Raw genomic sequence first — 16,614 nt, forward strand, 5'->3', positions numbered from 1 at the left:
GACCAGGACAGACAGACAGACACAGACAGAGACAGACAGGCAGGAAGACAGCAGGAAGGGCAGGCAGGCAGATACAGACGGACATTACTTCCATTTTTTTTTTTTTACAGCAAATACAACACAGAACAGTGCCACCTCTGTGACATTTTATTCCATATAGTTTCATGGTGGTAATTCCCTGATTCTTGAATATTTAATTAAATGAGGGGGCACTGCAGCTGAAAAAAGGTGTGAGAGTAGTAGACATAATATTCGGCAACGAGTGTGAAGTGTCTCACAGAAAAGGAGAAAAATATCATTCTGGTTTCAAATGGGACATTGATGACTACTTGATTGTTTGTTTACTTTGACTAGTGGGGTTAGACAGACAAACTGACCGTGTTAGCTTATGATTTATGATCAACACAAGGCTGCTCACAAAAGGAAAAGCCATCTGGTGTGTGAATCAACGGGGGACCCCTGAAACTTGCTTTCACCCGTAGCACAGATTTTTGCTATTTTCCAGACAGCCTTTGGTGTGAGGACGGCTGAACATAGACAGCTTGTGTAAAAACAGACTTTAAATGTAGAACATTCCTTGATGCCGCTCTAGAGATGTATTACGATGGATGCACGGTCCCCATGGTATTATCACCTGTAATTAATTACATTATCGTAATCAGGGACACCTACTTCTATTCAGAAATCGAAGCTATTGTAACATAAATTACAATAGCTTGAATAACCACCTCTTCCATATGGCTATGGACTTAACGAAATTACAATAGGCCTTGGGAATGTTATGCTCTGTAGAAGAGGTGGTGTCTGTTGTGAGGAACTGAGAAGCAAGTGCTTTAATATGTAGCGGTAAAGGTATGCATTTGAGCATCGGTCCTATTTGGAATTGTCGCGGGGAACAAAGTCAAGGAGCATACTGGAGCGATTTGTCCACAATGCCTGCAGAACGGGCTAATAACGTTCATCCGTCTGTTACGTGTGTCTTTTGTGTCTTTCTCATTAGTAGAATAACATTGTCAGGCTGTTGGACGTAGAAACCCTTCCAACCCCTTCTCATTTCTCATTTTCAAACACAAAGCAGCTAAACCAGGAGCAAGACTGGATAAAAAAAATCGATTTTGATAGGCATATGGGATACCTCATGTTTTTATCTAACCAAAATAATAACAATTCCCTATACATCAGTATTTATATCCTAATAGATTAATTAGACCAATAATTTTATGAATTACATTAAGATCGATGTATTACTACGCAAATAAGAACAGATATTGGACATCAGGCTATGGGAATAGTTTTACCACATCGGTAATTAAAATGCAACAGAAAACCAACCATAATACATGTATTGTATCATATGTATTTCACAATCTAAAACGGCTGTCAATATGATTCAGATTACACATGCTGTGTTGCGCGACACCGAAATCTTACCGGAGAATAGCGGTCCCCGAGTCCGAATATCCTATAGGATTACAGAGACAGGGATGCTGTGATTTATCTCCCTCCTCACGACAACCTTCTCTCCTCTTTCGGACGCACGTTTAGATACAGACTGTCTGACCAGGGCTGCGACTCAACGGTTTGTACGGTTTGTACCGAACCGGGACAAGGAAGAGATGAATACCACGACCGTGATTCGGTAATGGCTGTCTATTCCCCTCCTTCCCCCGTTCTTTTCTGTCTCAACACCCCCCCCACCCCCACCCCCACCCCACCCCCCGCTCCCGCCTTCACTCTCACCCGCCAACTTTCGCTCTCCCTCTCTCTCTCCTGACCTCATATAAATGGTTAGGCAATTTAACAGGTTTAACATTTAACCCATAGCTATTGGAGATTTTTATTGTCGAGAAAATTCAATTTCGGTGTGTTTCAACGTCATCTGGGGCTCAGCAGCACGATTCGCGCACGAGCAACTGGCACGACGATGCACGCTATTTTTTGGGAAGGGGCGTTTACATTTGGAATATTTGTGGATGCATAGCAAACACGAAATGGCTGTTTAGCTACTGCTTTTGCAATAGGTTTTGCATGTGATCATATTAATCCTTAATCCATTGATCTATCATCCCTGTTCTCCTATTTCTCCTGACCCCTCCAATATGTATTTATGTAACTGAGTTTTGTAGGTTCGTTTGTAGTTGCAGGACCTTCCCAGTCCTACAGGAGAGGCCAGTTTGTCCGGCCGGGAGAAAAGCTTGAAAGAATGATCCTCCCTCCATCCGCCGAGCCGTCAGAGAACGCGGCGGAATGTTGTCCGACAGTTCAGGATTAACTAGGCTCGCTGCTGATGTTTTAATCAAACAAAGGCCAAATGAAAAGCATTGCAATTTTGCAACCTTGCAACCTAGACTGGAGACTTGTTTCGGAAGGTAGCATAACTTTGGGCTGTGGAAGGTAACAACATTAGACTGCTTCAATTTACTTATAGGCCTATAATAAAGTCTCCTTTTACATTAAGTGAATCAAAATAAGGGAAAAACGCATTTCTGTAATTGACAATAAAACAGGTCAACTGCAAGGCAATAAAGTAGCACAATAGACCTATAGTTTTGTAAAAGAAAATGCCGTGCTAACCAGACAGGCAAAAATCCCCTATCCCAAAAACGTGATTAAAACCTTGTGATGACTAGCCTAGATCTATCCCATATTGTTGCTTTTCACCTTGTCACACGGTCTACATATAGTGTAACCCCAGGCTCTGACGTGATTCAGAACAGTAATGGTGTAACACTTTGACGTGAGTCAGGACAAGAGGCAATCTTTTGGCGTGTATGAAAAATCCATATTTGAATTGTTTTATTTAACTAGGCAAGTCAGTTATTTTACAATGGGGGCCTACCCCGCTAAACCATCCCCGAACCCGGACGACGCTGGGCAATTGTGCGCCACCCTATGCGACTCCCGATCACGTCCGCTTATGATACAGCCCGGGATCGAACCAGGGTCTGTAGTGACACCGCTTGCACTGAGATGCAGTGCCTTAGACCGCTGCGCCTCCCCATCTCCCGCCCATCCCTCAATCACACACTTCATCAAAACTGTTTGTAGGCTATATTGTGACAGTATTGCCATCTCTAGTATCTGTTATTAATAAAAACAAAATCCTTGTGATTAAGGCCGAGGCCAACGTCACTCCATAATACTTCATTTTCCACTGTATATCAGCAAGTAAGAAACCCTTTATTTTTGTTGCTACTAAACACATGGACTTCTCTGTAACATTTGTCAAGCATTGTAACAGAAGTCTATCTACTTTAAATGTAATTTGACATTAGGTAGATGGTAGGTTTTGTAGTAATTACTTGGCTTTTGGCACCACCTTGTGGTGACATGGAGAATCGCATAATCTTATAAACGCTAGTGAAACACTTGGTAATTGAATGAGGGTGTCAGAGTGCATCCATTCATATTTAGCTTTCATCAGGAGAAGCTGTCCCTTGGGAGCATTTCTCAACTAATCCATGGACTCTGTTATTTACCAGAATTAGGTCACATGGTTTAGAGTTGAGTGCATTTCAGATTTCATCAATCCCTTACTTTCCAAGCAAGTCTGGCTTATGGAGTTGCTATAACAAGATATTTCTTGAAGTCTCATCTTTATTTTTTTCAACAAGATGTATTTAGCTGGTTATCACTGGCCTACCCACAATGCCAGTGTAATGTTTTTCAACATTTTTACTAATTAAGAATGAAAAGCTGAAATGTGAAGTCAATAAGTTGTTTTCAACCCCTTTGTTATGGAAAGCCTAAATAAGTTCAGGAGTAAAAATGTGCTTACCAAGTCACATAATAAATTGCATGGACTCCCTGTGCGCAATAAGTCTAACATGATTTTTAAACGTCTACCCCATCTCTGTAACCACACACAATTATCTGTAAGGTCCCTCAGTTAAGCAGTGAATTTCAAACACAGATACAACCACAAAGAACAGGGAGGTTTTCCAATACCTCACAAAGAAAGGCACCTGTTGATAGATGGGTAAAAATACATTAAGCAGATATTGAATATCCCTTTGAGCATGGGAAAGTTATTAATTCCACTTTGGGTGGTGTATCAATACACCCAGTTACTACACAGATACTCGGTTGCCGGAGAGAAGGAAATCCACTCAGGGATTTCACCCTGAGGCCAATGGTGACTGTAAAACATGTCTGTGATAGGAGAAAACTGAGGATGGATCAACATTGTAGTTACTCCACAATACTAACCTAATTGACTGAGGGGAAAAGAAGGAAGCCTGTAAAGAAAGAAAATATTCCAAAACATGTATCCTGTTTACAACAGGGAACTAAAGGAATACTACAATGTGGCAAAGCAATTCACTTTTTGTCCTGAATACAAAGTAATATTGGATTTGCCCCAAACATACAACATATTACTGTGTACCACTCTCTATATTTTAAAGCATAGTGGCTGCATCATGTTATGGGTATACTTGTAATCGTTAAGGACTGTTTCAAGATAAAAAGAAAAAAGAAACAATGAAGATAAGCACAGGCAAAATCCTAGAGGAAAACCTGGTTCAGTCTGCTTTCCACCAGACACTGGGAGATGAATTATCTTTCAGCAGGACAACAACATAAAACACAAAAGGCTAAATCTACATTGGAGTTGCTTACCAAGAAGCCAATGAATGTTCTTGAGTGGCTGAGGTAGGTTTTACTTAAATCTACTTGAAAATCTATGGCAAGACCTGAGAATTGTTGTCTTGCAATGATCAACAACCAATATCACAGATCTTAAAGAATTTTCAAAAGAATGTGTAAATGTTGCACAATCCAGGTGGGGAAAGCTCTTAAGAGACGTACCCAGAAAAACAGGGCTGTAAAGATGCTTCAACAAAGTAGACCCAGGTGTGTGAATACTTATGTAAATGAGATATCCATTTAATCCTCAATACATTTGCAACAATATATATATATATATTTTAATTCACTTTGTCTTTATGGAGTATTGTGCGTAGATGGGCGAGAGAAAAAAATATATATTTAACCCATTTTGAATTCAGGCTGTAACATAACAAAATGTGTAAAAAGTCAAGGGATAGGAATACTTTCTGAAAACACTGTACAGGTATGTGAAGAAAATATTCTCACTACTCTCAGGTCGGTAGTCCTGTAGTACTTCACCTGTAGCCATTTGCATCCCAAAACAAGTAGGCTCATTTGAAATCATTATGTCAGTCTCAAACTGGGGTTGTAAATAATGAATAAGTTCACGTTCCAAAAAATATTGTCTGGTATTGTGTAGTTAGTATGGTATTACAAATAATTGAATACAAATCGGTAGTATTAACACATTCAAAACCAAGATCATACATTTTTATTTGTTTTACCTTTATTTACCTAGGCACGTCAGTTAAGAACAAATTCTTATTTTCAATGACGGCCTAAGAACAGTTAACTGCCTTGTTCAGGGGCAGAACGATAGATTTTTTCCTTGTCAGCTCGGGGATTTGATCTTGCAACCTTTCGGTTACTAGTCCAACACCAACCACTAGGCTACCTGCAGCCCCGAGATACACAGAGAGTGAGAGATATCCACGTCAGACACTTACTGCACATTCAGAGGAAATATTGAGAGGCTGTCAAACTTTTTTGGAGGGCACAAATAGTGAACATCAAACTGAAACCTGAGTGCACATATTATAAATCACCTTCACGTTTCTGACCCTTTCTTCCAATCATCTCTCCCTACACTGTACCTAAAAAAGGACAAAGAGAAAGTCAATACACAAGGTTCACGATCAATAATATTTATTTGCAAACTTGTACAGGGGTAGACACGAACAATAAAGTGACATCTGAATAAAAATTTGTATACACAAGTTGGGGACACACCTTGTGGTCAACAAGGTCAAATAGGGTCAAGGCCTGTTGTCAGCCTGAGCGCCAGTGTGGTGAGCTGGTGTCTGGTAGGTGCCCTCCTTCACCATCTTGTCCCGCTGCTTACGGATCTCATATAGCCTCTTGTGCTACAGACACAGAAAGAGAGAAAGAGATGCACGGAGAGTGAGAGAGATATCCACGTCAAACACTTACTGCACATTCAGAGGAAATATTGAGAGAGGCTGTCAAACTTTTTTTTGGGGGGGGGGCGAAAGCTCAACTTCTTAGGAGGTATTGTTGTGTTTTTTCAGCTCATTGCTGATCAAAACCACAATTCTCTTCATTGATCAACTAAATGTATTTTTAACAACAAAAACAGTCAAACAACAAAAGCATCTCCTATAAGTCTTGACAATCATTTGCTAATCAACAGCAAAGCTTTCTCCAACTATCCATGAAGTCAATGAAAAAAAGGTAGACCTGGACAGGATGGACTAAGGGTGTGAACGTTTAAACATTCAAATGTTTAAAGGAAATTGGGATCCTTAATGTTTAGAAAAATCCCTCACTGAATTGTATTTTATTTTACGTAGATGCAGAAAGTAAACAGCATAGTGGGTCAATTTCCGCAACAATAAGAGAGTTGAAGCACAAGGCTCAACTTCTCTGCTGTTTTGGTGCCCTGGCTACCACGATGTGAACAGCGTGACGCGAACCCGTGCAGATACTTTATGTGACTGTGTGAGAAGTGTTGCATCTCATTTATCTCAATATCCTAGGCTATTCATTGATATTTTGCCCTGCTTTACTGAAGGTGCGAGTCCTGCCTATACTGTGCCCCTCCCTATCTCTCCGTCCGTCTCTTGCTAGCTCCCAATGAAAGATGCGGGTAATCAGTCTCCTCCAAAAATACTGAATCTTAGTGCAAGGGAACAATTATTTGAGTTGACTCTTCACTACTACGTCATTGTCGTTAAGTGTTGGAAAAAGGCAGAAAAGGCAATCGACAGCACTGTATGCCAATACTTTGAGAAGTTAAATGAGAAGGAAATTCAAACTTTGCAAAGTGGAATTGAGGTACAGTAATGGTACTACAGATGCAAAGCTTAACCTTCTGAAAGGGACGCACCGTGAGACACAGACCGTTGCTGACAGCAGTTCAGCTTCATTGTGAGTTTGCATGGAAATTAGAGGTTGACCGATTATGATTTTTCAACGCCGATACCGATTATTGGAGGACACACCAAAAAAACCGATGCCGATTAATCGGCCGGTTTTTAAAATGGCTTTGTAATAATGACAATTACATCAATACTGAATGAAGACTTATTTTAACTTAATATAATACATCAATAAAAGCGATTTAGCCTCAAATAATGAAACATGTTCAATTTGGTTTAAATAATGCAAAAACAAAGTGTTGGAGAAGAAAGTAAAAGTGCAATATGTGCCATGTAAGAAAGCTAACATTTCAGTTCCTTGCTCAGAACATGAGAACATATGAAAGCTGGTGGTTCCTTTTAACATGAGTCTTCAATATTCCCAGGTAAGAAGTTTTAGGTTGTGGTTATTATAGGAATTATAGGACTATTTCTCTCTATACCATTTGTATTTCATATACCTTTGACTATTGGATGTTCTTATAGGCACTTTAGTATTGCCAGTGTAACAGTATAGCTTCCGTACCTCTCCTCGCTCCTACCTGGGCTCAAACCAGGAACACAACGACAACAGCCACCCTCGAAGCAGCGTTACCCATGCAGAGCAAGGGGAACAACTACTCCAAGTCTCAGAGCGAGTGACGTTTGAAACACTATTAGCGCGCACCCCGCTAACTAGCTAGCCATTTCACATCACATCGTTACACCAGCCTAATCTCGGGAGTTGATAGGCTTGAAGTCATAAACAGCTCAATGCTTGAAGCACAGCGACGAGCTGCTGGCAAAACGCACGAAAGTGCTGTTTGAATGAATGCTTACGAGCCTGCTGGTGCCTACCATCGCTCAGTCAGACTACTCTATTAAATCATACTTAACACACAGAAATACGAGCCTTAGGTCATTAATATGGTCAAATCCGGAAACTATCATCTCGAAAACAAGACGTTTATTCTTTCAGTGAAATACGGAACCGTTCCGTATTTTATCTAACGGGTGGCATACATCAGTCTAAATATTCCTGTTACATTGCACAACCTTCAATGTCATAATTATGTAAAATTCTGGCAAATTAGTTCGCAATGAGCCAGGCGGCCCAAAATGTTGCATATACCCTGACTCTTCGTGCCATGAACACAAGAGAAGTGACACAATTTAATATTGCCTGCTAACCTGGATTTCTTTTAGCTAAATATACAGGTTTAAAAATATATACTTCTGTGTATTGATTTTAAGAAAGGCATTGGCGTTTATGGTTAGGTACACATTGGAGCAACGAGTCCTTTTTCGCAAATGTGCACTGCATCGATTATATGCAACGCAGGACACGCTCGATAAACTAGTAATATCATCAACCATGTGTAGTTATAACTAGTGATTATGATTGATTAAGTTTAATGCTAGCTAGCAACTTACCATGGCTTCTTACTGCATTCGCGCAACAGGCGGGCTCCTCGTGAGGCAGGTGGTTAGAGCGTTGGACTAGTTAACCGTAAGGTTGCAAGACTGAATCCCTGAGCTGACAAGGTAAAAATCTGTCATTCTTCCCCTGAACAAGGCAGTTAACCCACCGTTCCTAGGCCGTCATTGAAAATAAGAATGTGTTCTTAACTGACTTGCCTAGATAAATAAAGATTAAATAAAGGTGTATAAAAAAAAATAAAAAACACAACAAAAAAATCGGCGTCCAAAATGACCGATTTCCGATTGTTGCGAAAAATTTGGAATCGGCCCCAAATTAAATCGGCCATTCCGATTAATCGGTCAACCTCTAGTGGAAATGTATGAATTTTATGTTTAAATGTTAAGAACATTTTTCCATTTATCACATCCCTAGAATGGACAACCATGTAGGATGACAAACAGTTACTTTATCAAAAACATGGACATCAACTGACAACTCTTCAACAGGTCTTAGTTGATGAAATCACAAGTGTTTATGGGGAAAGGACATGAAACACACACACACTCTCTTCAGCTCAGATGTCTTACACTCACCGTCTTCTCTCTGTGCATGCACTCATAGAAGTCCTCAAACTCGAGCTTGCACTCCTTTTTGGCACGGGTCTGACCAATGCCATCTGCACACTCGATCCACTCCTTCTCAAAGGCGTGGCAGCGCGGCGCACGTTTATATGGCTGCTCTCCACCCTGGATCAACATCCATTTGTCCATGTTGATACCCAACTTCCCCTGGAGGTCGATGAACGGCATGATGCTGCATGGGGGGGGGGGGAGCAAAGGTGATGCTTAAGGTTTTTGATTAGAAAGGGGCCTTTCTGTGTTTCTTTGTCTTTTCCCTAGTTATTATGGCCATAATAACAAGGGATGTATTCACTAGGAACCAAGCAGAAACAAACTGAATAAAACAGGGAGACGCACACCTGAATTTGTCCAAAGAAAACTAATTTTAGTTGCAAAACATTTTGCAACTGTTTGCTAATGTTACGGTCTATTGGCGAATGAATACACCCAATGTGTTGGCTGTGCATTAAATCTCTGACATTTCTCATTGGTATAGAGAGCCCTCTAGCTGTACATTATTGTTCATAAAACTGGAAGCATCAATATAAATTCAAGAACAATAGCAGTAGAATTAGATAACATTACTAACTCTCGAGAACACTGGGGCCATACCCAGCCATATGCGCTAGCATTACAGTACATGAATGGGCAAGCTAGTTAAAGTGGAACTGACAGCGGTTTAACTACTTTGCAGATATGAAATCAAATAAAAAATAATATCAGTAAAAAAAAATAATAATAATCTCAGTTTATATTACAAACCAACTTTATAAGAGGTTTCAGAAGTAGGTTCTATTGGACTCCACATTCCATGACGTACACTATATGACCAAAAGTATGTGGACACCTGCTGGTCAAACACCTCATTCCAATATCATATGCATTAATATGGAGTATGTCCCCCATTTGCTGCTTAAAACAGCATACACTGTTCTAGGAAGGCTTTCCACTAGATGTTGGAACATTGCTGCAGGGACTTGCTTCCATTCAGCCACAAGAGCATTAGTGTGGTCGGGCTCTGATGTTGGGCGATTAGGTCTGGCTCGCAGTCGGTGTTCCAATTCATCCCAAAGTGTTCGATGGGGTTGAGGTCAGGGCTCTGTGCAGACCAATGAAGTTCTTCCACACCAATCTCGACAAACCATTTCTGTATGGACCTTGCTTTGTGCACGGGGGTATTGTCATGCTGAAACAGGAAAGGGCCTTCCCCAAACTGTTGTTACAAAGTTGGAAGCACAGAATTGTTTAGAATGTCATTGTATGCTGTTGCGTTAAGATTTTCCTTTACTGGAACTAAGTGGAACTAACCGTAACCATGAAAAACAGCCCCAGACCATTATTCCTCCTCCACCTAACTTTACAGTTGGCACTATGCATTGGGGCAGGTAGCGTTCTCCTGGCATCCGCAAAACACAGATTCGGCTGTCAGACTGCCAGATGGTGAAGCATGATTCATCAGTCCAAAGAACGCATTTCCACTGCTCCAGAGTACAATGGCGCAGAGCTTTACACCACTCTTGGCATTGCGCATGGTGATCTTAGACTTATGTGCAACTGCTTGGCCATGGAAACCCATTTCACGAAGCTCCCGATGAACAGTTAAGTGTGCTGACGTTGCTTCCAGGGGCCGTTTGGAACTCTGTGGTGGTGAGTGTTGCAACCGAGGACAGACAATTTTTCCGTGCTACGGACTTCAGCACTTGGTTTCTCCGATACGTTTCCACTTCACAATAATAGCACAGTTTACCAGGGCAGCTCTTGCAAGGCCAAAATGTGACAAACTGACTTGTTGATAAGGTGGCATCCTATGACGGCACCACGTTGAAAATCACTGAGCTATTCAGTAAGGCCAGTCTACTGCCAATGTTTGGTTATGGAGATTGCATGGGTGTGTGGCTGAAATAGCCAAATCCACTCATTTGAAGGGGTGTCCACATACAGTACCAGTCAACATTTTGGACACACCTACTCATTCACAGGTTTTTCCTTATTTTTTGACTATTTTCTACATTGTAGAATATTAGTGAAAACATCAAAACTATGAAATAACACATATGGTATCATGTAGTAACCAAATATTTTAGATTCTTCAAAGTAGCCACCCTTTGCCTTGATGACAGCTTTGCACACCCTTGGCATTCTCTCAACCAGTTTCACCTGGAATGCTTTTCCAACAGTCTTGAAGGAGTTCCCACATGTGACCGACCAGCTAAAAATTGGTCTGATGTAGCAAAATTTTAAATTGTAGCTCTGGCGTCTCTACTTTTATCCAAAATGGTATATCATACACTACAGTTTATGAACAATAATGGTATATCATACCCTACAGTTTATGAACAATGGGAAGGAAATTTTGCTTTGAAAGTTAATAAACTTGTAAACTCACTTTTGAGAAAATGGCCTTTTCAATGTTTTGGTTCTAAACACAGCAAAAAAAGAAACGTCCTCACTGTCAACTGCATTTATTTTCAGCAAACTTTACATGTGTAAATATTTCTATGAACATAAGATTCAACAACTGAGACATAAACTGAACAAGTTCCACAGACATGTGACTAACAGAAATTGAATAATGTGTCCCTGAACAAAGGGGAGGGGGGTCAAAATCAAAAGTAACAGTCAGCATCTGGTGTGGCCACCAGCTGCATTAAGTACTGCAGTGCATATCCTCCTCGTGGACTGCACCAGATTTGCCAGTTTTTGCTGTGTGATGTTAACCCACTCTTCCACCAAGGCACCTGCAAGTTACCGGATATTTCTGGGGGGTATGGCCCTAGCCCTCATCCTCTGATCCAACAGGTCCCAGACGTGCTCAATGGGATTGAGATCTGGGCTCTACGCTGGCCATGGCAGAACACTGACATTCCCGTCTTGCAGGAAATCACGCACAGAACGAGCAGTATGGCTGGTAGCATTGTCATGCTGGAGGGTCATGTCAGGATGAGCCTGCAGGAAGGCTACCACATGAGGGAGGAGGAAGTCTTCCCTGTAACACACAGCGTTGAGATTGCCTGCAATGGCAACAAGCTCAGTCCGATGATGCTGTGACACATTGCCCCAGACCATGACGGACCCTCCCCCTCTAGAGTAAAGGCCTCGGTGTAACGCTCATTCCTTCGACGATGAACGTGAATCCGACCAAAACTGCGACTTGTCAGTGAAGAGCACTTTTTGCCAGTCCTGTCTGGTCCAGCGACGATGGGTTTGTGCCCATAGGTGAAGTTGTTGCCAGTGATGTCTGGTGAGGACCTGCCTTACAACAGGCCTACAAGCCTCCAGTCCAGCCTCTCGCAGACAGTCTGAGCACAGATAGAGGGATTGTGCATTCCTGGTGTAACTCGGGCACCTGTGCATGTGTTGTTGCACATGGCCTGCCACTGGAAGGAAAATCAGCTGTCCATCCTGTCTCCCTGTAGTGCTGTCTTAGGCGTCTCACAGTACAGACATTGCAATTTATTGCCCTGGCCACATCTGCAGTCCTCATGCCTCCTTGCAGCATGCCTAAGGCACATTCAGGCAGATGAGCAGGGACCCTGGGCATTTATTGCCCTGGCCACATCTGCAGTCCTCATGCCTCCTTGCAGCATGCCTAAGGCACATTCAGGCAGATGAGCAGGGACCCCGGGCATCTTTCTTTTGGTGTTTTTCAGAGTCAATAGAAAGGCCTCTTTAGTGTCCTAAGTTTTCATAACTGTGACCTTAATTGCCTACCGTCTGTAAGCTGTTAGTGTCTTAACGACCGTTCTACAGGTGCATGTTCATTAATTGTTCATTGAACACACATGGGAAACCGTGTTTAAGAAGATCTGTGAAGTTATTTGTGTTTTTACCAATTATCTTTGAAAGACAGGGTCCTGAAAAAGGGACATTTCTTTTTTGCTGAGTTTACTACTGGAGAGTTCTTTGTCTACACCCATTTAGCATCGTTCACACCCTCTTAAGCTTTAACCCCACCCATCTCTTTAAGGGTTGATCCAAGCGTTCTGTACTAACAGCAACAGTCAAGCCCCCTAGCTAACTTGCTAGATACTTTCAGACACAAATGACAGGGCAGCTTACTGAACATTACTCACCCTAGCAGAGCTGGATAGGCTGTTATGTTATACAGAGCGTTGGTGACTGCAACTGTGTGGTCAGATTGTCCATTCGTAAATTCAAAATGTATCACTCTCGGAGAGCAAACCGGACACTGGCCGATGAGTAGGGTTGATCCGAACGTTCTGACCTCACAACAGCAGTCAAGCACCCAAACTAACATCATTGGCTAGCTTACAAGCTACTTCCATACACATAATGAGACAACACCCCACTCTAACCATTTTACTCAACCTAGCAGAGCTGGTTAGGCTGTTTTCATTTTATCCAGAGCGTTGGTGAGTGCAACTGTGCTTCTGGCAATAATTGAATTATGCTTTTTAGCCCACGTTTACTGAAACCGGCCATATTCAGCTGGCGTTGAAGGTTCATAAATTCATCAGTTATTCTGCGCTCTGGCACACTCAGACGAGAGTGCTCTGAAATCGGAGCAGATGGACAGACTGAATTTTCGAATGCACCCAAAATGGTTACTTGCATAGTAAAGTCTTTGGTTAAAACAAGTAGCTAGCGAGCTAGGTAAACAATGAACCATAATCCCAACTCATGACGCTACTACCCTGCATGAATCTGCAGGTAGCTAACCAACCAGGTTCAATGTTAGCTAGCTAACATTAGGCTATAGCTAGTTAAGCAAATGTACAGTACCAATCAAAAGTTGACACACCTACTCTTTCCAGGGTTTTTCTTTATTTTTACAATTTTCTACATTGTAGAATAACAGTGAAGACATCAAAACTATCAAATAACACATATGGAATCATGTAGTAACAAAAAAAAAGTGTTAAACCAAAATATATTTTATATCTGAGATTCTTCAAAGTAACCACCCTTTGCCTTGATGACTTGTTAAAAGTTCATTTGTGTAATGTCTTTCCGTCCTAATGTGTTTGAGCCAATTACTTATGTTGTGACAAGGTAGGGGTGGTATACAAAAGAAAGCCCTATAGCCCTAAGTCCATATTATGGCAAGAACAGCTCAAATAAGCAAAGGTACGACAGTCCATCATTACTTTAAGACATGAAGGTCAGTCAATGCAGAACATTTAAAGAACTTAACGTTTCTTCAAGTGCAGTCGCAAAAACCATTCAGCGCTATTATGAAATGATTAGCTCTCATGAGGACCACCACAGGAACGGAAGACTCAGAGGCCTCTGCTACAGAGGATAAGTTCATTAGTTACCAGCCTCAAAAATTTCTGCCCAAATATATGCTTCACAGAGTTCAAGTAACAAACACATCTCAACATAAACTGTTCAGAGGAGACTGCGTGAATCAGGCCTTCATGGTTGAATTGCTGCCAAGAAACCACTACTAGAAGGACTCCAATAAGAAGAAGACTTGCTTGAGCCAAGAAGCACGAGCAATGGACATTAGACCGGTGGAAATCTGTCCTTTGGTCTGATTATTATTATTGTTTTATTTTCTGGTTCCAACTGCCATGTCTTTGTGAGATGCAGAATAGGTGAACAGATGATCTCTGCATGTGTGGTTCCCACTGTGAAGCATGGAAGAGGTGTAATGGTGCCTTGCTGGTGACATAGTCTTGATTTATTTAGAATTCTAGGCATACTTAACCAGCATGGTAACCACCACATTCGGCAGTGATACGCCATCCCATCTGGTTTACGCTTTGTGGGACTATCATTTGTTTTTCAACAGGACAACAGGATCTCCAGGCTGTGTAAGGCTATTTTACCAAGGAGGAGAGTGATGGAGTGCTGCAGCAGATGACCTGGCCTCCACAATCACCCGACCACAACCCAATTGAAATGGTTTGGGATGATTTGGACTGCAGGATGAAGGAAAAGGAGCCAACAAGTGCTCAGCATATGTGGTTAGTCCTTCAAGACAGTTGGAAAATCATTCCAGGTGAAGCTGGTTGAGAGAATGCCAAGAGTGTGCAAAGCTGTCATCAGTGCAATTAGTGGCTACAATGTACTGTATAGATAGATAGGTGTACACTAAGGCATTGTTGGCAGAATAGATGGATGCAGTTCAATGCATGATTAATATAATTCACCAATCCTTTTCTTGGTATTCCACAAATTACACAATTTAACAAGGCACACTTGTTAATTAAAATGCATTCCAGGTGACAACGTCGTGAAGCTGGTTTAGAGTGTGCAAAGCTGTCGTCAAGGCAAAGGGTGGCTACTTAGAATCATCTCAAATATAAAATATATTTTGATTTGTTGGAACACTTTTTTGGTTACTAGAGGATTCCATTTGCGTTATTTCATAGTTTTGTCTTCACTATTGCTCTACAATGTAGAAAACAGTAAAAAAATATAAAATATAAATAAAAAATAAAACCTGGAATGAGTAGGTGTGTAAAACTTTTGACTGGTACTGTATGTTTTTATTAGGTTTTATTTAATGCAATGTCTACTAATTGTCTAAACGCACGGCTGCTTTCCCACTATGAGCTATATAATTTTCACAAATGTCTTAGTATATGCAAATCCCAAACACTTAAGAACTTATGAAAACGTGAAAATGACCTCATCTAAGTAACGTTAGTCGTTTGTCAGAACATGTTTCAAAAAGTGTCATATTCTTTCTGGGGGTGTACATGAACATATTTTAATAAGATTTCATGTTCCTAAAATACTGTCAGACCCACTTTAACGTGCGATTACCAGCTAGCTAACGTTACAGCTTGCCAGCCCTAACGAGTTAAGTTAGCTAGCTAACTAGCCAAAGCAACGTTGCATTTTGACATTCATACAAGCCCATTACCTATCTAGCTAGTATTATTAACGTCGTTAATTCCAGCTATGCTAGCTAGCAATATTAAGCAGCCATGCACTTATTTCACTCGACTTTGCTGTCTGCTAACTGTTTAGCTAGCTAATTGTATTGATAAACGAACAAACTGACGTAAAAGACAGCTAAAGTTAGCTTGCTAACGACAAGAAAGACCGTTCGCGCTGTGTGGTCACTTGCTAAACAATTTCCCCCACATTGTTGTTGAGCAAGCATGTACAATATTATGTTAGGGTTGACTTGTCAAACGTTATGTAAATATGGTATACATGTCATTATTTACCGTGTTTTGGTGAACTCACTTTAACCTTCTGTGTGTATCCCCTCACTTTACAGTAGAGCGGCCTAAGCCTGAAATCAGATGGTCGCTTGGCAACCTAGCCTATATTTACGACACTACTGTAAAGATCGAATGGACATGTCTTAACCCCAGCTGGACTGAACACGATCATATTTAACTGTAACATTACTATGACCAGTGTAGGGGAAGCTACCAATTACTTCACACTGGAAGAAGTTAAGCTACACTAAAGTTACTTTACAAAAGTAGTTAACTACATTCAGCCTACGTGATAAATTATATCTAAATCTAAAATGTAATACACTACAAATTGTAATAACAGATCACTCTGGAGTCAGATGTATTTTAACCTATTAAATTACTAGTTGGACTACAGTACGTGTAGTTCACTACTCCCCAACACTGACTATGACCAAGTATGTTATGCATAAAGACTT

General features: G+C 41.1%; 2 protein-coding genes across 8 annotated transcripts in view; both read right to left on the minus strand.

The window, feature by feature from the left end:
• Positions 1-1,640, minus strand: part of LOC109906928 (microtubule-actin cross-linking factor 1) — a 284,319-nt gene extending 282,679 nt beyond the window's left edge. For 5 of the 6 annotated variants that reach the window (XM_031793716.1, XM_031793719.1, XM_031793717.1 and 2 more), the window contains exon 1: positions 1,432-1,639. The gene's annotated coding sequence lies outside the window, so the exon portion shown is untranslated. Of the gene's footprint in view, positions 1-1,431 lie in introns of all 6 variants that reach the window. The other variant, XM_031793708.1, reaches the window with a different exon arrangement.
• A 4,100-nt stretch (positions 1,641-5,740) lies between these two features.
• LOC109907574 (NADH dehydrogenase [ubiquinone] iron-sulfur protein 5) lies at positions 5,741-16,277 on the minus strand. Of its 2 annotated transcripts, none has more exons than XM_020505617.2 (3): positions 16,179-16,277; positions 8,985-9,204; positions 5,741-5,975 (listed from the first exon to the last, which is right to left on the minus strand). In XM_020505617.2, exons 2-3 carry the CDS (start codon positions 9,198-9,200, stop codon positions 5,868-5,870), a joined length of 324 nt encoding a protein of 107 aa, XP_020361206.1. In that variant the 5' UTR covers positions 9,201-9,204; positions 16,179-16,277; the 3' UTR covers positions 5,741-5,867. The 2 variants fall into 2 exon arrangements, with proteins under 2 accessions (XP_020361206.1, XP_020361205.1); XM_020505616.2 differs by having other exon boundaries at positions 16,160-16,277.
• Between the last annotated feature and the right edge of the window lie 337 nt (positions 16,278-16,614).

Source organism: Oncorhynchus kisutch, linkage group LG17 (genome assembly GCF_002021735.2).
Source record: "Oncorhynchus kisutch isolate 150728-3 linkage group LG17, Okis_V2, whole genome shotgun sequence".
NCBI classification, from domain to species: Eukaryota; Metazoa; Chordata; class Actinopteri; order Salmoniformes; family Salmonidae; genus Oncorhynchus; species Oncorhynchus kisutch.